General features: G+C 44.6%; 2 protein-coding genes across 2 annotated transcripts in view; both read left to right on the top strand.

The window, feature by feature from the left end:
• The window catches only part of LOC143927121 (E3 ubiquitin-protein ligase DCST1-like), a 104902-nt gene that overhangs the window by 47132 nt on the left and 35013 nt on the right, over positions 1-22757 (top strand). The window contains exons 6-10 of the mRNA XM_077451076.1: positions 138-212; positions 1042-1170; positions 1397-1536; positions 1946-2126; positions 2280-2423. Coding sequence (XP_077307202.1) covers positions 138-212; positions 1042-1170; positions 1397-1536; positions 1946-2126; positions 2280-2423 — 669 coding nt within the window. The remainder of the gene's footprint in view (positions 1-137; positions 213-1041; positions 1171-1396; positions 1537-1945; positions 2127-2279; positions 2424-22757) is intronic.
• Positions 4092-11139, top strand: LOC143926770 (E3 ubiquitin-protein ligase DCST1-like). Its single transcript, XM_077450824.1, has 9 exons — positions 4092-4238; positions 4377-4531; positions 6393-6492; positions 6591-6686; positions 6841-6967; positions 7593-7709; positions 9179-9321; positions 9503-9616; positions 10319-11139. The coding sequence occupies exons 1-9, from the start codon at positions 4092-4094 to the stop codon at positions 10556-10558; spliced, it is 1239 nt and encodes a 412-aa protein (XP_077306950.1). The 3' UTR covers positions 10559-11139.

Below are 22757 nucleotides of genomic sequence, written 5' to 3'. Positions count from 1 at the left end.
ACCTGGAAGCTGATTGGTTTCTGTGCAGATCTGTACCAGATATTGCACTCTCCAGTTTTGGTAAATCAACCCCAATGAGTGTCTGTTCTGTATTCATTTTGATAATTGACCATGTTCTCCTTTGTTCTCTTCAACAGCCATCTACCTCTCTCTGATTGATGGACTAAAACTGCCATATGAAATGAAATTGCCAATTTTATTCTTTCTAGCAGGTATGTATCTACATTATACATTTATCCTCATTCATGTCTGATATGCAAAATAAAATGACAGTTAAAATATTTTTGGTTTTGGAAAGGGTTAGAATCAATGACAGGTTCTTCTTTGCTATGTGTCTCCCTACTATTAGTACTCCCATATATAATTCCCCTTATTTCCTGTCCGGGTCACCACTGTCCCAAGAACTAAAATGGCCCCTTTCACACGGTGTGAACTCCGGTTGTGATCCGCTTGCTCAGCAGGGGATCTGTCCGCTGATCCCCCGCAAAGTAGGAGGATGACAGGTCCATGTCCGATCTACAGCCTGCTCTACAGCCGGCTCTGCTCTATGAGAAGTTGGATGTAAATGGCCCGGCTGTCCGTTTACACCCGACTGCCCTCCAATCCAATACGCCCAGGCGGTAGGGAACGGATCCTCTTCCTTTTGTTTTTGGTGGATCGGAGGGGAGGTAGGCAGGTGTAAACGGACAGTAAAGGCCATTTACACCTGCTGCTCCAGAGAGCAGATTGGAGGGTGCCTGAAAAATGGACTGACAGGCCCAATCGGAACGCTAAGAAAGGGGCCGAATGAGGGAAAATCTCTAAGATAGCAGTAGCAGCCTGGCAAAGACTCAGCCTTGTTGGGGAGATTTCAGGGGAAATCTCCCCAACAAGGAAACTTCCAGCAATAAAAAACCCAGAAGAAGAATCCTCCTTTTCTTACCCTATCCCAAATTTAAAAAAATGTTTTGGCTGAAGTTCTATTTTAATTATCATTTTTTGTACCCCCCATGACAATGTAATTATACCTATAACCTGTTTTTCTTTTGTTTGCCTCTTTAGTTACTTGTGCTTGTGGGTGGGGCTTATCCATCGTTTTCAAATGCTCCACCCTGCTCATGCTGCCCGGTGTCGTGGGACAGGAAGGACGCGCATTAATACTCGTCTTCGTTATCGCCGGTATATATGCAGGTAAGTATTAGACTGATTACTGTGTGTTCTTACATAAAGGGACAATGGATCTCACTTTCACCAACTGTTCTCTGCAGGTGAATCTTTCTGGTACTTTGTTTTAAATGCAAGTGATTGATTCACCACTACTGAATGTTTACTGAAAGTGACTTCACCTCTTTCTAAATATGCCCTAATGTGTTATAATAAAATATCTCATTCTCTTAATTTTTTATGATTCCTACAGGTCCATTGGCAAATATCCAGAACAACGGTTGGGAGACGGTACGTTCGATTGGCTGTACAGCAGAACTTCAAATTAATAACACGAAGCTGCTGTGGAAGATGTTGTCAGCACCGGTGAAAAGTGTCCTAAAAAATATTGTGGTAAGTACACATATCTCATACTAACATGGGTAAACATGCCGTAGAAACACAATCAGCACCATACTGACACAATCAGGAACATGCCATGGAAACACAACCCATATCATATGGACACAATCAGGACCACGCCATAGAAACACAACCCATATCATACACACACAATCAGGGCCCTGACCCTATAGTGCCTAAACCATGTGTTGTTGTCAAGCGCATTTAGGGCTCATTCACACCATGGCATATTATTGCCAAACCCAGAGCAGATCTTCCCATGTCTGGCCAGTAAAGTCATTTTCTTAACACGGTCCTAGTATATTCATTCCACAGACTTTAATTTAGGGTGTCTTTCATTTGGGGGGTACAAAATAACTAAAGACTGGAATCTAAACATGTTCTCTATTATGTTTTCTAGAAAGAAACGGGAAAGTTTAAGGACATCGGAACAGAAGTGAAGTCTTCATTTACAGACACCAAAGAAGAAGTCGAGGGTAAAAAAGGGTATGATGTTCAGAAAGAGGAACAGCTGCTACAAAAGAAAAGGACGACAAAAACACAGAAAAAGTTTGATGTCAAGACTATGTTGCGCTGTGAATGTAAGTATGAGATCTCTTGGAATTGGTAACATTTTTATCTCGACACCATACTGTGGAGATACCAAGTCATCTTAAGAATTAAAAATATTGAAATAACATTTCAAAAAAATGTATTAATTTCTCAAAAAACGTTGTCTTTCTCTTTCTTTACAGATATCATCTCCCTTGGCGTCAGCAAATGTGAAGAGTGGTTTGAAATAAAACATGGTGAATGCATGAGGGCAATTGCATTGCCCCTCCTAAACGACCTCCTGTGCTTACCCATGAAGCTTTCAATTCTGTGTTCCATTTTAAACAGTAAGTACTTTTTCCAGTGACATAATATTTACCTTTAAAAATTTAATTTAGACATTAACCAGAGCAACATTTATACCTGTATACCCCTTGTGGACCACAGCAATGTTTGCATTTTAGCTATTGGCCTATTGATTCCAAGATATCTTTGTCATTACTTACAATAGCAAATTAGTATAAGATTTTTTTTTTTTGTGTGCAATGTTTGTTATGGGAGTAGGAGTAGAGTAGATCCCCTACTGAATTGGAGCCGAATGGATGTCAGTATTTTTACATTTGTACCCATTCAGTTTGTGCCCAGCGGACCTGTGACAGCTATTTGGGTGTCTGGGTATAAACAGACTCTGATGTCAGTTTACATCAGGCTACCTCTGATCCATCACATTTAGGTCCAGAAAAATGGAAAAAGGAGACAGCCTTTTCCTTTTTTTTTTTTTTGTTTTGGCCAGACCTGTACAAACTTGGAGGTAGGTGGGTGTAAACAGACATCTGCCTGTCCATAGGGCTGCAGGGAATTTCCGATCAGGCCCACCTGAAAAACTGACACCTGAAAAACTGATCAGAATACCTGTGTGAGCGGGTCCATACTTGCAAGGCTGCTGTAACTGACATTATGACCCCTTTCACACTGGGGCGTTTTTCAGGCGTTTTTCAGGCGCTTTAGCGTTAAAAAAAGCGCCTGTAAAGCGCTTGAAAGAAGCCTCATCTGCAGTCCCAATGTGAAAGCCCAAGTGCTTTAAGAACCCTTTCACAATGTCAGCGCCCGAAAAACGCTCGTAAAGCGCCGCTTAAACTAGCAGCGCTTTACCAGCGTTTTTCGAGCGTTATTGGGGCGCTTTTAACCCCTGCTAGTGGCCAAATAAAGGGTTAAAAGCGCCCACAAAACGCTGCTGCCAATAGCGTTTTTCAGGTGTTTTTCTGGCGTTTTACAGGCGCTTCTCATTGATTTCAATGGGAAGGGGCGCTTTATTCACCGCTCCAAAAGCGCTGCAAAGAAGCTGCTTGCAGGACTTTTTTTGATGCCCTGCCAGCGCAGCGCCTTGGTGTGAAAGCACTCGGGCGTTTACATTGGGATTGCAGTTGCAGCTTCTTTCAGGCGTATTTTTTAACGCTGAAGCGCCTGAAAAACGCCCCAGTATGAAAGGGATCTCGGTGTGAAAGCACTCGGGCGTTTACATTGGGATTGCAGTTGCAGCTTCTTTCAGGCGTATTTTTTAACGCTGAAGCGCATGAAAAACGCCTTAAAAACGCCCCAGTGTGAAAGGGGTCTATATGTAAATGAAAGGTCGCCCTTTTTATCATCTGTAGATAAACAAGTGAAGTTACAATGAAGCAAAAATAACATTGCTACATCCAGCAGTTTGGAATCGCAAATTGTACTGCACACGCGGGTTTGTGTGCCGTCTATTTTTAATGGCACCTAAATCGCGGTGCGATTTTGCTGCAATAGAATTGGATTGGATGTCCATTGACACCCACTGCTCCATAGAGGAGACTGGAGGGTCCGATGTGGTCTGCCTGAAAAAATGAACCTGATAGCTCCTCCAATGTGAAAGGGCCCTTAGGTTTTACTAAACTAGACATAGTTATCAGCTTCCATTACAACATATTGATCTGTAAAAGAAATAACATACGTCTGTTGACAGTGTCTTCTATAATTTGTATTTCACGATGGATCATTTCTTTCTTTTTTTAGTCGGAGAATCGTGGTGCAAGAAACGTGTTCCTATTGAAAGTTACTTTGGAGAGGTATACGATCAAGCCAACTCGGCCGTAACCAATGTGGGCAGTGGGATTTCCAGCAAACTGATCAAAGAAGTAAGTGTGTTAGCTAAAGTTCTTTGCATGGGTAATGCTCATTAACCCTTCTTCTGGAGTTTTTTTTTTTTTTTTTTTAACAGTAGGACCAAGTGTTTCTATCATATGTTTTACTTAACTCCCCTTTTATCTTAACAGAAGGAAGACGATGTTGGTGCAGGAGAAAATCTAGGCAAGATAAGTATGAAGGACAAGATCTTAACGGCCGTTGAAAGGAGAGGTGCGATATTGCAAGAATTTACAGCTTTCCTGAAGGGCATCCTTGTGCTCACCTTCATCTTCATCTTCTACACGTAAGTAAGCCATAAACTTTCTAAAAGTGTCTCTGTACACAATACCTAGGGATTACCACACATGATAATTGGCAGGGAGTCTTCAGTTAAACATTTCAAACTGACTTTGGCAAGATATAAGAAGTAAACAAGAAGAACAAATATCTGATATACAGCAGCATATCGGTTCTTAGGCTTGGTGGCTGCATTTGTTTTCATTTTTCACACTTAGAACATTATTTGTAAGTACAGCTGAGTACCTTTTAATTATGAGATTTATGGGTTCTTTGTCACTTGCTACACACTGACCTAAAATCTCAAAAATATTATCAGCTTTCTTTGCTGTTAACTATTGAACAGCTCTCTCCCCCAAGTAATGGAGATTAGGTGAGGTAAGGTATGTGTACTTAGAAAATTAGAAAAGCAGCTTAGGGTGACAATGCTGCTCCATTACATTTAAATTACAGCAAGCGACCATTGTCAGCCCAGGAGAGAAAAATGGTTACAGGCAGGATTGGCTACTGAAAATAAAGCTAAAAAACACAAATGCAGCCATCACATCTAAAGATTGATAAGCTGTGATATATTACACTTTTGTTCTTGGGTTTAGATATATTTTAAAGTCTAAGGCAGCCCATAGATAATGTGATTTTCTTGTCTGCAACCACGGATTGCAGGAAAGAGAATTGCTTAACTCCCCCACAATCAGTGTTGAGGGAAAGGAATCCCATCTGCAGTGCTATTGTGTTGTCCCAACGGGGGAGGGGGGGGGCCATGGAGAGTCATTCCTACTGACAGAACACAATGATCGTTGCTAGTGGCTATATTTGCATGATAGACATCTGACATGCTGGTTGTACCCAAATCTATCAGTGGATTGACGGGTACAATCAGTATGCTCATACACGGATTCAATTTTGCCTGGTCCCTGGTGAATTGGTTGAGATTCAAACCATCTATGGCTGGCTTAAAGTGACTAAAATTTGTAATTAAAAAAAATATTTTTTATACTTACCTGCTTTATGCAATGGTTTTGCACAGAGCAACCCTGAGCCTCTTCTTTTTTTTTTTTGGGTCTCCCATTATTGGCCCTGGCTCCTCCCTCCTGCCCCCCAATAACAAGCTTCATGCTATGGGGGGCACTGGAGCAGGCTTATTCCCGAGCCACGCTCCTGTGAATGAACATTGTCCATTCACACACAGAGTGCAGCTCGGCCCCACCCTCCACACTCTTCATTAACTCTACAAAATATAAAGATGATCTCTTGCGGTGAGGCTGCACCTACACAGCAAGAGCTGGTTACTCATTTACGTAGGTCTAGGGCAGTGGTTCTCATGCCATTGACTCTGATTTAAAGCACCTGTGCAAGATAAAGGAAAACCTGCAAACATGGCCTGTTGGGGGTACTTGAGGACAGGATTGAGAACCACTGGTCTAGGGGACATAAAAAAAATCAATATACTCCGCCGTGGAGCTTGAAGTTTAGATATGCATATTTTTACCAGGTCACATTGGTATAGCTTGGAACAATATAAGTATGCATATTTCATACCTGGCTGATACCCATAGAAGCTGGAAATCACGGCAGAAGTAACTGCTACTACAGCGATTGTCGCTAGCTTCCAGTTCCCTTGCCAAGCAGCTGCTTTGCTGCTTAGTGAACATTGGAGGTCTCTCGCTGGGCATGGGTGCTATTAGGAAAACACTTGAGGGCTCTCTGATTGGGCGAGGTGGAGATCATGACAACGTAAACATTAATGGCTCCTAGTTAATAAACAGAAGACACTTTTTTTTAGGATTGGAAGGAATATACATACATCCATTTTTATCAGATAATTTGTACATGTCAGTTCATCTTACAAATATCTTTTACCTTTACAGGGCCTTCAACTACATCAAGCTGTATAATACGGACATCCGACACGACAACTTCTATGTGACGACTTACTTCCGACAGATTGATACAAGACATAGGACACGAGTAAGTAATTCTACATCTATATCTATGGCTCTGATCATTCAGTTTGAATTTAAACTTGAATCAAGAGATTAACTGATTTTCCTATTTTGTCTTTGCAGAAAAAAAGATATCTACTGCCGATGAGGAAAGATGAAAGATCAAAATTAATTGCGCCTTTTAATCTCAAAATCCAAACATCAGAGATGGCATTAATAGTGAGTACACTGTACAGTTATAAAAAAAAAAAATATATATATATATATATATATATATATATTAATTATTATTCTTTCTATTTTGGGTATTGTACTGAAATTTTAAATCTGACTGTTGTCTTCTTCTCTTTTCTCTTCTGTCTCTTTTCTACAGAGATCGGACATATGCATATGTGTCATACTCGTAGGAGTTCTTATTCTCCTATTAATGTTCGACAGGATCCTCTTTCACTTTCTCGATATAATAAGGAAGCATTCATATATTTCCTACATCTTTGCAAGTAAGTATCTCCTTTCCTCATAAGGGGATGGTAATATCACAGGTCACTTTATCCATGGGTAGCACAAATTGCATACATACCGTATCTAAGTTTAGTGTTTGGCTGGGTGGTAGTCAGCCTAATTTTTGATTTGTATAGTTGTGCATTTGGTTTCTCTCTAAGCTCAGTGAGGTTGCAGTTTAAATATTAATATTTCCCCCAGGTATCCTATTAGGAGGGACAGGCTGCTGGGGCATGATGGGGGAGGGTATAAATATTTTGGGAGGCCATGTACTTGCTCACTTGCCTCAGGCTAAATCCTGCAGGTTGCTTGTGGACTGTTTATGCTGCTGGGCCCAGAAGCCTGATTGGGGCCTAGCATGCGCTGGGTGAACTACCCTACACACTTGGCCTCGGAGATTCACCAGCTGGGGAAGCTGAAAGCTCTTAAGGTTTGGCTGCTGATTTATATTGATGCTCATCAGAGTCCCAACTGTGGCAGAGCCTGGGGGGGGGATTATTATGAAGCATACAGAATGATATTCCTAATTGCAGGGCCAGAGAGACTAAATATATTACAGATAATGGTCATATCTTTTACTCAAAACTTGTCACCTTGTTCTAATCTTGCATATTCTCTCAACAGGCAATCACAAACTGGAGGTCGAGGTGGGAGGAGACACCTTGATGGCGAACTTGTTAAGAAGAACAGTTGGCATTCTAAATTCAACATCAAATACATTTGAGACCAGCAGCAATGAAAGTAAGTATGCAAAGATTGACTTACCCTGTTAGAATTTTGCAGACACTAGAGGAAGAAAGGCTGTTGCACGCCAACGACTCCATTTGAGGGCAGAGTATTTAAAGTGGGTGTTAACCCACTTTGCCAACTTTACATAATCCTCCTTGTTCCCTAATGACAGGAGCTCCTGTCTTTGTGTTTTATAAAACACAAATGCCTCCTTTACCGTACTTCAACGCAGCTCCCCATGATCATGGCTCTCGCCTCTGCCCGGCTGCAGATGCAGTGGGCAATGCTAAGATTCTCCCACTGATTACAGCCAGATTGCTAAGAGGAGAAGAGAGCCAGCCGGTCACATGATCGCGGGGAGTTGCTCTGAATATACGGCACAGGAGGCATTTTTTTTCATAAAACACACAGACAGGAGCTCCTGAGTTGCGGGGTTGGGCACTGTCACAGGAGCCAACAGGCAGGGAGGGGGGTGAGAGGACAGAGGAGAGACAGGAGAGCTGCGGATGATGAAGGCATGTATGCTGACCACAGTGTCAGGGCTCAGCAGCCTTTATATACCATGGTCAGCGTACAGAGGGGGGGGTAGTAACTGGCAGGATCAGACAAGTATTTTTCAGGGGATACAGGGGGACAAATGACACAGCATAAGCACTGTGCTGTTTAACATGCTTTAAGGCTCCATGCACACTGGAGCTCATAAACTGCAGTTTATTGGAGTTTGGGTGTTTTTTTTTAAAGCCGATAAACTCCACTCTATGTTAGCTTATGTGTCCATGCACACATGGATATTTTTTAGCTTTAATGAGCAGTGGAATTTATGGGCTTTTGTCTGAACGCCAGAAATTTGCGTTCAAAGTGCTGTTTTTCACTGCCAAAAAACGACAACCTCCGATAAACGCTCATAAACACGCGTTAATTAGTGTTCGGCGTTCTATTTTTTCAATGCATTGTGGGAGTTTGGAATGCACTGTGGGTTTTTAGGAGTGCCCTATGTGTATTTTTATTAAAAATGCCCATAAACGCGAGTACAAAATGCTGTTAAAAGCACCCTTTTCAACCAGCGTTTTCTGCCAGCAATCTGGCGTCCAGAAAAAGCTTTTTCGAGCTTCAGTGTGCATGGAGCATAAAGGGACAGGATATTTTTTTTTTTGTATTTTTTTTTTTTTTTAGGTTAACAAACACTTTAATAGATACTGTTTAGAAATCAGCTTTAGTAGAAAAGCCTCCCCTTGCCAGCATGCTACAAAGAAGGAGCCTTGCTCTTTATGTGGAAGCAGTGGTCTCCTTGCAGAGGTCTAACACACCCTTTGTGAGTTACTCTACAAATCTATGTAGAAAAGAGAGTGGCTAGAATCTGCAAATCTGCTGCTACAGCTCATTTTAGATTTAGCAGATACAAACTTAGTGGACATTTATTGTATCTGTATATATTTTATAATTCTTGATTGTTCTAATTTGTTCTAATCTCTTTCCCATAGTGTGCCTCCTGAGACCAACTAAGCTGACATTCTGGGATTACGCCATAACCTGTCTACCCATATTTGGACGAATTCTGTTTACGTTCCTTCAAGTCTACTTAAATCGCCTGCGCCGAGTCATAGCATCTTATTACTATCCAGAGGTAAGTCTCATATAAAAACTTTAAGGGCCCATTTACACCTCTCTGGTGAGTTGAGGTAATGTGTGTAAAACCCATTTTAACGTACCCAACAATCATTATGTATGTAATCACTTAGTGCCATTAGATCTTTAAATGTGTTTGAACGTCTTTTCTGATCGTTTCCTTTTTTTTCCCCCAACAGAGAGAGAAAGAGAGGATCGTCTTCCTTTATAATGAACAACTTCAGAAGCGGGCCATCTATGCTGAGGCCAAAAGGAAGCAAATCCAGAATAAAGTCCGTATGAAGCAAATTAATGTAAGTAAAACTACTACATTGACATTAGCACTGAGTCCCCCATTTCTCCTTCAGCTGTTTACTGACTGGCCGGGCAATAGATTGCTCTTAGCTTACTACTATCGGCCATTTCAGTGTCTCTGGCCATGTATATTGTAATCATGATCTGCATACTTAAAACAGATCAGCAACAGCCTGAACATCAACCTTTTCAAAAGGAGGTCAGCAATTGCAGCCTGCATAACTTTTTCAGAACTGGTTTAATGGGGCCACTTGTTTTCTAAGATCATATGTCAGCAGGAACTTCAGACAGATGTAGCGATTGACTTCATTTCATGGTGCACCTAGGTTATGCATTGCTAAGTTTTAGCAATACATGGCTATAGGTAAAAAGATTTCAATTTGCCCTTCCATGGCAAAACAACAGGGCATCCAGGACCCCTTATAGCTAACTGGCCTTCACTCTCTTGTAACTTCTTCCTCCTTTTTAAACCTATTCTTAAAGCTGAATTTCATGTATAGATATTTTTGCATACTTACAATGGTTCAGCATGAACCAATGGAAGTATGCTTGTTCCATACCTGCCCGATTCCTGGGGAAGCAGAGAATCACTTTAGTTGTCACCTATTTAGTAGTCACCTATTCACCTAGTTATACCTATTCTCTTGAAAATGAAAGAAAGAACCGATTGTTTGATTGTGATTTTGTTTCCTTTCTTTTAGCGGAAGACCAAAATGGGCGCTTTCACCAATTCTTTAACTAAGTGGACGAAAAGGTTCATCAGAAGACGCTGCTTAGTGTGTGATCGAAGTGAGACGAAGAAATCAGTTGTGTGTCCAACACCGGATTGTGAAACCGTCTACTGCCGTCTGTGCTGGAGGGACATGAGAAAAATATGCTTTGCATGCAAACCACATAATGATGATTTCATTCTAGGTCCTGACTTCAGTGACAGCGAGTAGGGCAGTGACTAGAGTGGAATGTCTTTTGACACCTGGGATTATCTGAAACTCCAAAAAAGGAAAAAACCTACATGGGATTTTAAGACCCTGTGTGCCATCAGGGGGAACATATAGGAACACCGTGGGATGAGGACTAATGGACGCCGTGGGGTGAGGACAGAGGAACACCATGGGATGAGGACGGAGGGACGCTGTGGGAAAAGGACAGAGGGATGCTTTGGGAAGAGGACAGAGGGACCCCGTTTAAAGGGGAAGAGGGATGCCATGGGAAGGGGAAAGAAGGCTGCCATGGGATAAATACAGAGGGATCCCGTGGGAGGGGGACAGAGGGGGATGATGTGGGAGGAGGACAGAGAGGGATGCCGTGGGATGAGATAAAGGGACGCCGTGGGAAGAGGACAGAGGGACGCTTGAGGGTAGGGGTGGAGGAGGGATTTGCGACTCCAGCGCTGTAGGAGGTGATTTCACCACCACAGTTAAAAAAAGAGCATATATGCATGGGGGCAGGGGTGGAGGAGCGATTTGCTCATAACATTAGGGGAGGATTGCCCCCATGCCACGACCTATTCTTTAGGCACAGATTGAGTTGTCAAATATGGCAGCAGGTGGGGGGAGGGGGGGTGGGGCAGACAAGCAGAGCTTCCCTTTTTGGGTGGAGCTCTGCTTTAACTGCAGACAGGAAACAGAAAATAGCATATGCCAAAGCATGGGGAAAGGGGCGGAGGAGCGATTTGCTCCTAACATTAGGGGAGGATTGCCCCCATGCCACGACATATTCTTTAGGCACAGATTGAATTGTCAAATATGGCAGTGGGAGGGGGGGTGTTGGGTGGTGTCACAGACAAGAAGAGCTTCCCTTTATGGGTGGAGCTCTGCTTTAACTGCAGACAGGAAACAGAAAATAGCATATATGCCAAAGCATGGGGACAGGGGCGGAGGAGCGATTTGCTCCTAACATCAGGGGAGGATTGCCCCCATGTCACGACATATTCTTTAGGCACAGATTGAATTGTCAAATATGGTAGCAGGTGGGGGGAGGGGGGTGGGGCAGACAAGCAGAGCTTCCCTTTTTGGGTGGAGCTCTGCTTTAACTGCAGACAGGAAACAGAAAATAGCATATATGCCAAAGCATGGGGGCAGGGCCGGAGGAGCGATTTGCTCCTAACATTAGGGGAGGATTGCCCCCATGCTTAGACATATTCTTTAGGCCCAGATTGAGTTGTCAAATATGGCAGCGGGGGGAGGGGGGTGTGGGTGGTGTCACAGACAAGCAGAGCTTCCCTTTTTGGGTGGAGCTCTGCTTTAACTGCAGACAGGAAACAGAAAATAGCATATATGCCAAGGCATGGGGACAGGGGCGGAGGAGCGATTTGCTCCTAACATCAGGGGAGGATTGCCCCCATACCTCGACATATTCTTTTAGGCACACATTGAGTTGTCAAATATGGCAGCAGGTGGGGGGGGGGGGCAGACAAGCAGAGCTTCCCTTTTTGGGTGGAGCTCTGCTTTAACTGCAGACAGGAAACAGAAAATAGCATATATGCCAAAGCATGGGGACAGGGGCGGAGGAGCAATTTGCTCCTAACATTAGGGGAGGATTGCCCCCATGCTTAGACATATTCTTTAGGCGCAGATTGAGTTGTAAAATATGACAGCAGGTGGGGGGAGGGGGGGCAGACAAGCAGGGCTTCCCTTTTTGGGTGGAGCTCTGCTTTAACTGCAGACAGGAAACAGAAAATAGCATATATGTCAAAGCATGGGGACAGGGGCGGAGGAGCGATTTGCTCCTAACATCAGGGGAGGATTGCCCCCATGCCTCGACATATTCTTTTAGGCACACATTGAGTTGTCAAATATGGCAGCAGGTGGGGGGGGCAGACAAGCAGAGTTTCCCTTTTTGGGTGGAGCTCTGCTTTAACTGCAGACAGGAAACAGAAAATAGCATATATGCCAAGGCATGGGGACAGGGGCGGAGGAGCGATTTGCTCCTAACATCAGGGGAGGATTGCCCCCATGCCTCGACATATTCTTTTAGGCACACATTGAGTTGTCAAATATGGCAGCAGGTGGGGGGGGGGCAGACAAGCAGAGCTTCCCTTTTTGGGTGGAGCTCTGCTTTAACTGCAGACAGGAAACAGAAAATAGCATATATGCCAAAGCATGGGGACAGGGGCGGAGGAGCGATTTGCTCCTAACATTAGGGGAGGATTGCCCCCATGCTTCGACATATTCTTTAGGCACACATTGAGTTGTCAAATATGGCAGCAGGTGGGGGGGCGGGGTGGGGCAGACAAGCAGAGCTTCCCTTTTTGGGTGGAGCTCTGCTTTAACTGCAGACAGGAAACAGAAAATAGCATATATGCCAAAGCATGGGGACAGGGGCGGAGGAGCAATTTGCTCCTAACATTAGGGGAGGATTGCCCCCATGCTTAGACATATTCTTTAGGCACAGATTGAGTTGTAAAATATGGCGGGGGGGGGGGCAGACAAGCAGAGCTTCCCTTTTTGGGTGGAGCTCTGCTTTAACTGCAGACAGGAAACAGGAAACTTTATAATGTAGAGAAAAGACATAGAGTATACTGTAATGTTACTTTGTTTTATTGTTAACCATCATTTGCTTAGCAGGTACGCCATTCAGCTGCAGCACTGATCAATTTATCTTGACAGCAACAGCGTTTGCTCCCATGATACGTAAATCAGCAACTCCGGCGCTGTAGGAGGTGATTTCACCACCACAGTTAAAAAAAAGAGCATATATGCTGAAGCATGGGGGCAGCAGGGGTGGAGGAGCGATTTGCTCCTTTTGTGGGAGGATGCCCCTGTGCTTCGGCATATATTTTGTAGGCACAGATTGCATTAAAATTTTTTTTCTTTTTACTATGTTTTATTGTATTTGCTTTGCAGGTATGGTATGTCTTAGCCCTTGTACACACGGTCGGAGAGTCCGACGGAATGTGTCCCATCGGACCGTTTTGTCGGATATTCCGACTGTGTGTGGTCTACATCGGACTGTTTCCGTCGGAATATCCAACAACACAGTGGGTGCCGTGTATGCCTTGGAGTGCAGTTGTGGACTACAGTACATTGGGCGCACTAAAAGACCACAAAGAACACGCATAAAAGAACACGTGCAAAACATATTAAAAGGCTTCGACAAACACAACGTGTCCAAACATTTCTTAATCCACCACAACAAAGACCCATCACAGAGACCCGGGATTCGAGCCCTACGTGAAACATTGGCGCGGTGGACATAAGGTCCGCACCTTGAGCCAACTCGAATCCAAATGGATATATACATTAGATACATTGACGCCAAATGGATTGAACATTGAGTTTGACCTCAATTGCTTTATTAGTGACTTTTAAATCGCACCAGCAAGTTTTTATTTTCCAGGAAAACAGAAAAATCTATCTACTCTTCCTTAGGTGGTTTATTGAATATAGGAGAATCGTAGGCACATTCGGGACACTCCCCCCACTATGGATAGGCTTCAATTGTTCTATTAGCGACTTTTAAAATCGCACCAGCAAGTTCTTTTCCAGGATAACAGAAAAATCAATCTACTTTGCCTTAGGTGGTTTATTGAATATAGGAGAATCGTAGGCACATTCGAGGACTCCCCCCACTATGGATAGGCTTTTCACGTCTTTTTATAGTCATCTTCCCTTCCCCCTCCCCCCCTCTTATGATTAATGATTGTTATTATGTCCATTATCTTTCTCACGTTTTAATTTTAATATAACTGTTAGATGAATGGTTTTATTCACTCGGCGATATACGTCATTTCTACGTCTATATTAAAAAAAAATTAAAAAATTTTTTTTGATATATTTATTAATTATGCGACTTTTACGCTAGTGCTTTATTCATTTTAATTGTTAGTTTAAAAAAATTCCTCTAATATTTTAAAGATTTTCTCCAGGAATTTTTAATAATTTCTTTCCTTTCCCCTCCGATTATATTAAATGTAATTTTAATTTTATTTTTATTTCCCCTCATAGTTATATATATACCTGTTGGTATATACATATACATATCTATTAATATATTTTTCATATCTTAACAGTGTATGGTTTATTCAGTGCCACATAACTCAATACGTCCCTTAACTAGCAATCTTGCTTGTTTTATCTGTGTTCACATTTCTTTATTTATATTTACATATGTAAAACGGTCCTCTATATCCAGTATGTTCACTAACCATTCTGTGACATATAACTAACTATATCAATGGCGCCGGCCGCATTTCCTGTTTAATGGATAGATGGGCGGGTGCCTTCTATCCATTTCCGGGTTTTAAAACACAATAAGTATGCCAGACACCAAAAAAATGGCCGCGGCGCCCTTTCCGGCGACATTATCAACAACAAAATGGCCGCCGGCTGACTTCCGGGTCTCCATAATAATGGCTGCCATATACTAGCGCTGTTTAAGCTATTTAAGGACACTTCCTACTGTTGTGTTTATCCCCTGATGAAGTCACGTGACCCGTGACGAACACACGCCGGGACACAGCAACCAGGAAGTGACGTAGACCGAGCCCGCAGCTCGTTTATACACTGCTTGTACAGACTGTTTGTTTTTGAGTATTTTTAAACTGTTTTAATAACAATAAACCTGTTGAAGCACTTTACACTATGGAGTATTCTTCCTCCATCTCTGGTTAAACCCATGTATATGCCATACCACTGAGGAACCCTGACTGCAATACCACAGAGGAAACCCCCTTAAAGGGACCATATCATTGGTCAGGACCTGGGCACCCCACATTAAAGGGAAAACTCCACTAAAAGGATCCCAAAAAGCTCTCTATATATACGCTGTTACCTTACAGCAGTAAGGTAAGGGGACATCCATTACTGGTATATACGCAGGGCCGGACTGGCCTACCGGGATACCGGGAGATTTCCCGGTAGGCTGCCTGCCCTGGGGCCGTTTTCGGCTGCACTGCTCCTCTCTCCTTCTCCTGTGTATCACAGAGCTGGCTGTGTTCGGCGGCTGTGCTATAACACGGCCCCGCCCCCGCTATAACACGGCCCCGCCCCCCCTAGACCTGCTTGTGTGATAGGCGGAATATTGACTCTACTATCACACAAGCAGGTCTAGGGGGGCGGGGCCGTGTTATAGCACAGCCGCCGAACACAGCCAGCCAGCTCTGTGATACACAGTAAGAGATGCCGCCTTGTGTGCCTGGATAGGAGGAGAAGCAGGACATATAGAGGAGATGAGCTCTCTATATTCCTCTATGCAGCCGCTGCTTCTCCTCCTATCCAATCCAACTTCTTTTACAGCCCTCTCCAGTTATCCTTGTGCTCCCTGCCCCCCCGCTCTCCTCTCTCACCACACTCTCCAGCCCCCCCCCCACAGTGCTGTCCACCCCCCACAGTGCTGTCCAGCCCCCACAGTGCTCTCCAGCCCCCACAGTGCTGTCCACCCCCCACAGTACTCTCCAGCCCCCCGGAAGTACTCTCCAGCCCCCCGCAGTACTCTCCAGCCCCCCGCAGTGCTCTCCAGCCCCCCGCAGTGCTCTCCAGCCCCCCACAGTGCTGTCCACCCCCCACAGTGCTCTCCAGCCCCCACAGTGCTGTCCACCCCCCCACAGTGCTCTCCAGCCCACCCCCACAGTGATCTCCAGCCCACCCCCCACAGTGCTCTCCAACCCCCACAGTGCTCTCCACCTCACCCCCCACAGTGGTCTCCAGCCCCCCACAGTGGTCTACAGCCCCCACAGTGCTCTCCACCCCACCCCGCAGTGCTCTCCACCCCCCCCCCCCCACTGTGGTCTCCAGCTCCCACAGTGCTCTCCAGCCCCTCATGCTCCCCACCCCTGTTCTTTCTGCATCCAGCACTCTCTGCCCCCGTGCTCTCCAACCCTGTTCTTTTTGGCTCCCCCTCCAGTGCTCTCTCAAATTCCCCCCCAGCACTCTCGGCTCCCCACCCCTGTACTCTCTACTCCCTCTGAATTTTGCCCCCACCCATGTGCTCTCCAACCCCGCCAGTGCTCTCCGTCCTCCATAGTGCTCACCAGTCCCCCGTGCTTTCCACGCCTGTTCTTTCTGCCCCCAACTGGTGCTCTCAAGCTCCCCCAAATGCTCTACACTCCACCCTGCTCTTTGTACCCCCCAGTGCTCTCCAGCCCTGTTTTTCAGCCCCCCAGTACTCTCAAGCTCCCCCCCCAGTGCTCTTCGCTACCCCACACTCTTAGCCCCCCCCCCCAGTACTCTCTGCCTTCCATGCTCTCCACCCCTGTTCTTTTTGGCCCCCACCATTGCTCTCAAGTCCCCCCCCAGCACTCCCCACCCCTGTGATCTCCACTCGCCCCTGCTCTTTGCCCCCACCCATGTGCTCTCCAACCCCATCAGTACTCTCTGCTCCCCCTTCTCTTCAGCTCCCACCCAGTGCTCTCCACTTCCCCAGGACCAGGGGACAGGCTGACTGGGGCCGAAAAATAAGGACGGCTGAAGGTGCAGGTGGCCAAGGACCACTCCATCTCACAGCAAACAGATCCTCTGGAAGGAGCACCATCCCCATCCAAAACGAGAACAGGCTCTGCCTGCTGCTGGCCACCATGGATATCCTACTGACATGAAAGGTACTGTACCAACCATCAACAGCACACCTTCCCACAGACAGGGACTGCAGACTGGGACATGCGGCACAGGAGAGGCTGACATGATGGGCACAGCGAGACTGCATTCACGGCACAGTGAGGCTGTAATGATGGGAACAGTGAGGCTGCAATTATGGGAACAGTGAGGCTGCAATGGTGGGCACAGTGAGGCTGCAATGGTGGGCACAGTGAGGCTGCAATGGTGGGCACAGTGAGGCTGCAATGGTGGGCACAGTGAGGCTGCATTTGGGCACAGTGAGGCTGCATTTGATGGGCACGGTGAGGCCGCAATGATGGGCACAGTGAGGCCGCATTTATGGGCACAGTGAGGCCGCATTTATGGGCACAGTGAGGCCGCATTCATGGGCACAGTGAGGCCGCATTCATGGGCACAGTGAGACTGCATTTGATGAGCACAGTGAGGCTGCAGTTGATGGGCACAGTGAGGCTGCAATGGTGTGCACAGTGAGGCTGCAATGGTGTGCACAGTGAGGCTGCAATGATGTGCACAGTGAGGCTGCAATGATGTGCACAGTGAGGCTGCAATGATGGGCACAGTGGGGCCACGTTCATGGGCACAGTGAGGTCACGTTCATGGGCACAGTGAGATTGCATTTGAAAAGCACAGTGAGGCATCATTGATGGGCACAGTGAGGCTGCATTTGATGGGCACTGGTGAGGCTACATTGAGCTCTTGTATCGCGTCTGCAGTCTCTGACCATCTCCTGTATCATGTCTGTAGTCTCTGAGGGCGTCTGGAGAGGAGTCAGGATGGGGGTCATGGGAGAAGTCAGACTTGTGTGGACTGTGAAGAGGAGACTATAGGATAAAACCAGAGCCAACCAAGCTGGTGCTGACTGACTGAGCCCTGCATGGTGCACCTGAGAGGTCGTCAGTGACAGCACCACCAGGCCAGTCTGGCCAGTCTGAAGGGGGGTCACTGATGTAAGGGGGGAGTGAATATGATAATGGCACTGATATAAAGGGTTTCCCCCTTATATCAGTAACCCACCCCCCCCCCCCTTACCTTAGTGTATTCTTTCTGCAGAAGGTGGTCTCATGTTCTGAGTTCCTGGGGTCCCCCTTGATGATTGACCACTTTTAACTGGAATTTGCTTTTATATATATATATATATATATATATATATATATATATATATATATATATATATATATATATATATATATATATATACATATAAATCCCTATGTGATTTCATATCTGTCTTATCTATATATAATACACTCTTCAAGTGCTTTAAAATGTGTGGTTTTCCCTTTTATGAACATAAAATAAGGACGTTATGCTGTGGGGCTGGTATGAAATTTTTTCCAGGGCTGGATTTTATTCCCAGTCCGGCCCTGTATATACGGGACCACCAAGGCCATATCCCCTTCCACCAGCACCACTGCCCTTCCCATTGCAACAGCTCCACATCGTATATCTTGTTGAAGAAGGCACATCCTATGCGATTTTGAGAATAATCGTAGCACTTTGCACTGAAAACGGACTTTGTGTCTGATACACTTATATTTTTGTCACTTAATTATCATTTATGTTTGAAGGTTTGCCTATGTGCACCACAGCTGAACACCTGCACTTTATGCGATTTTAGGATCGCAACACGCTGCACTTTTGAATGTTATATTGTGTTTTTTCTTTTTTCTTGTTTTTCTTGTTTCACGGTTTCATGTTGTAGATTTTACACTAATAGCAACGAGCATTATTGTTTTATCAGCCACAGCGGCACATTGGAATATTTGCACTTTTATGCGACTACAGGATCGCAACACGTTGCACTTTGGATTTTATATGAATTTTCACTATTTTATGTATTTATGTTGTGGACTATTAGTAGAAATGAGTGTTGCTGTTTAAACTAGTCACATAGACATACCCAGACCTGTATTGTTTACTGGATATCCCCCCATTGCAAATTTTATATACTGCTTTTATCAATAGATATATCCTCTTTGTGTACAGCGCACCACTACCTTTCTTATTCATTAAAGACCAGGTGGTCTTCTTAAAAATGGCGGCTGGCGGTGAAAAATGGGAAATTTGAATTTCCTGGGACAAACCGAATTTCCCGGGACATTTCCCGGGACAAAATTAATTCGGGACAAATGTCCTAATCCTGGGAATGTCCCGGGAAATTCGGGACCATTGGCAACTATGTGAACATTATTCTCAGTATCTCTTCTTATTCTGTATGTATGGTGGCTACCCAGTATAATATCTCCTATTCTGTGTATTGGATGAAATTCTCACATCTCCATTATTCCTCTGTATGTGTGTTCTGTATGATCAGTATCTGTAATGTCTACATGGACACTTTATGGCACCGCTTATAGATCTCTTGTATTCTGAATGTAATTCTCAGTATCTGTTCTTGTTGAATGCTCTGCACCACTTTAATCAGGCTAAATCAGGCTTGAGAAAGGAGTGCGGCCGTCACGTTATTCACGGCCAGCCAGCTAGAGAAACGCGTTGCATGTACAGTGACGTCATCACCCTTTGCCTGGATTCTAGTCTGCGTTCCAAGCCTCGCTTTGACGCCCATCCACTGCTGCCGGCCAGAAAAACATCAAACGGTGCTGGAGACGAGCACAGGAACGACCCATCCATCCCAGGGACTCACTGCACTGATGTTCCCCATTGTATGGGACCTTATTTTGCCTGCTGTTCACTACAAGAATGTGAGTGTTGTTACAACTACTTGTTAATTAATAAAACTGTTATACAGTCTGCACCCAGAGGCGCCTCTTTTTCTCGTTTGTTTCATGGGGCATAACTATAATTGACACTTTCCTGGCCAGCTTGGCCTGGTACCGGAGGAGAAAAAATAAAAAATAACAGATCTGCTGGCAGCATCAACTGTTGATTTTAAGCCTGCATTCTGACTTAGCATTTCATAAACACATGCACAATCTCACAACTTCACCTGTGTTTGTGAAGCACACAAGGAAGAGTGTTACGCCAATGGCAACGATGGTTCTTATTGAAAATGTTACCCCAAACGCAGCCAAAAAGATGTTTGTTGCATAACAACATGTGCGTCAAGTGAGGTAAAATGCGCGTTTAAAAAAACGCACAAAACTCGACACTCAAATAGGTATATGTACTTTTCCGCATTTGTCATGCTTAGAGCAAAAACATGCACAAACGCGCAAAAGTGCGGCAAGATTTTGTGTACAATCACAAAATGTAAAATTTTAATGTTCGAAATCTTGCAATTTCACAAAAACACACAAAAAACGTGTGTTGTGCATTGCCAATCATTGTTAAAGGCCCCTCAAAAGGGGTCAAAATGCACAATGCTCATTAAGGTGGATGAGCTGATTTGCTGCGTTTGTCTTGCTTAGGGCAGCTCACCGAAAATCAATGGCCTAGGTGTGTGATGCAAAAAATGCAAACAAAATGTGCAAAAACGCGGCTCAATTTTGTTTTCGTTCACAAAGCGCAAAATGTTTACGCATCCTTAGCATTTTGTAAAACGCACACAATTTCGCATAATTTTGTGCGTGTTTACGAAAGCACACAAAAAGTGCATTACGCTTGCCTCGCCATTAATTGTTAGTGGCACCCCAAATGCTGCAAAATGCGCAATGCTCGATGCTCAAAAAGACACATGAGCTAGTTTGCTGCGTTTGTCTCACATAGGGCAGCCCACTGAAATCAATGCCCTATGCATTGGATCAGGGGTCAAGTCCTGGGAAAAAAAGTGTGGGAACTCCCACCCAAGATCCATTCCCCCACCAAAAAAAAGAAAGTACGCTCATATGCATATATACTTCAAAGAAAATACAGTACAACATTTATTGTAAAGTGTAAGTTTACAAAAACAAAATAACGTGTCAAACAAAACAATCAACACAATGGGTGATGATCTTTCCCTCGCAGGGAATTTCTACCACAAATACACCCTGTTCCAAATTCTGTTACACAGCCCATTAGAAAATATCCCACAAACAGGAATAACGTTGTCCTTGGCGTTTAAGATGATCAACTTTCCGAGATTTATTATCATCTGCGCTGCGATGTGTGGTCAGCCATTTTGTGACATATGGCAAAGGATCCCATAAATGCACAGGGGGGCCAATGAGACTAATAAACAATAGAGAAGATAGGCGTTCAATGCCAAGCCCACTCCTAATGGGTGACATCACCAAATTCATTGTACTGAAGCCCCTTTCACAATCACCGGATGTCACTGGAAGACTGTTAACTGCTGTCACCACTGGTTTCAGCTTTTCAGGAATCTCTTCACCACTAGTGATGGACGAACGTTTCGCCCGGCGGTCGTTTCGCGGCGAATTTCCGACATTCGCGGTCCGCACGTTCGAACGCCTTTTTCCGTCGTTCGCCGCGGCGGACTTACGTGTTTAATGTATACAAGAACTTTAACCTTTGGTGACACGTTTATCATGTGATACAGGACAGCCAATTGAGACATGACAGCACATGGACACTTGGACATTCCCCCTAACCTATAAATACACCCGATCCGGTGGCCATTTTACATTCTTTCTTCTGTTACGATAGGGACAGGTTCCTGTGTGGAGTAGGGAGAGATAAACCACTAGCTATTTGGTACACAAAAGTTCTTTTCAGGACTGGTATAGGTGTTAGGTGTTGATAGGTTTGCTGTGCTGCTGATTCTTGCAGCAGCCTGAGTGTCTTTTGTTAGTTTAGAGAAAGGGAAAGGACGGTGTATGCTACAGGGACAGCCAGATTAGTCTTTCATCATCATCATCATCATCATCATCATTAGCTGTTACTATCAAGGTCCACAAAAGAGCTGTTCCAGTAACCACTAATCGTTCTCTTTTTTTGCCAATTTGTATAGGGACAGGAAGGAAGCAGTGTTGTCAGGCAGTGAGGGTAATTTTAAAGACTTGCTGTTATTATTAGTTCCACAAAGGTTCTTTTCAGGACTGGTATCAGTGGTACAGTAATAGGCTTGTACATGTATAATATTCTTTCTTCCAAATATAGAAAGGATATTATACTTGACTGCTGCCCTTCTGCTGCAGTCTGCTAAACATTCACAACTCACTTGTTCCACAAAAGTTCTTATAAGGACTGGTAACTTGGTATAGGGTGCTACGGTACATAGGCTTGAGTGCGGTACAGTCTGCTGTTCTGTAAGGACCGCTATCGGTCCACAATAGATAGGGTTGACGTGCACCACTGCTGACCGCTGCCCTATACTGCAGCAGTCCTTCAGCGGTATAGGGACTGACGTACAGTCTGCTAATCACTAACACACAACCTGCTTGTTCCACAAAAGTTCTTATAAGGACTGGTAACTTGGTATAGGGTGCTACGGTACATAGGCTTGAGTGCGGTACAGTCTGCTGTTCTGTAAGGACCGCTATCGGTCCACAATAGATAGGGTTGACGTGCACCACTGCTGACCGCTGCCCTATACTGCAGCAGTCCTTCAGCGGTATAGGGACTGACGTACAGTCTGCTAAACACTAATACACAACCTGCTTGGTCCACAAAAGTTCTTATAAGGACTGGTAACTTGGTATAGGGTGCTACGGTACATAGGCTTGAGTGCGGTACAGTCTGCTGT

This window comes from Lithobates pipiens, unplaced genomic scaffold (genome assembly GCF_037356315.1).
Source record: "Lithobates pipiens isolate NorthernLeopardFrog02 unplaced genomic scaffold, aLitPip1_a1.2 Scaffold_23, whole genome shotgun sequence".
NCBI classification, from domain to species: Eukaryota; Metazoa; Chordata; class Amphibia; order Anura; family Ranidae; genus Lithobates; species Lithobates pipiens.
Note: the sequence above shows the minus strand (reverse complement) of the source record. Positions and strands in the feature narration are given on the sequence as shown.

Bases quoted from the DNA above. Each gene is read 5' to 3' on its own strand.
- LOC143926770 (XM_077450824.1), top strand. From the start codon at position 4,092: ATGGATCATTTCTTTCTTTTTTTAGTCGGAGAATCGTGGTGCAAGAAA. The intron at 4,532-6,392 runs GTAAGTAAGCCA...TTACCTTTACAG, and splicing joins TTCATCTTCATCTTCTACAC to GGCCTTCAACTACATCAAGC. The intron at 6,493-6,590 runs GTAAGTAATTCT...TTGTCTTTGCAG, and splicing joins ATACAAGACATAGGACACGA to AAAAAAAGATATCTACTGCC.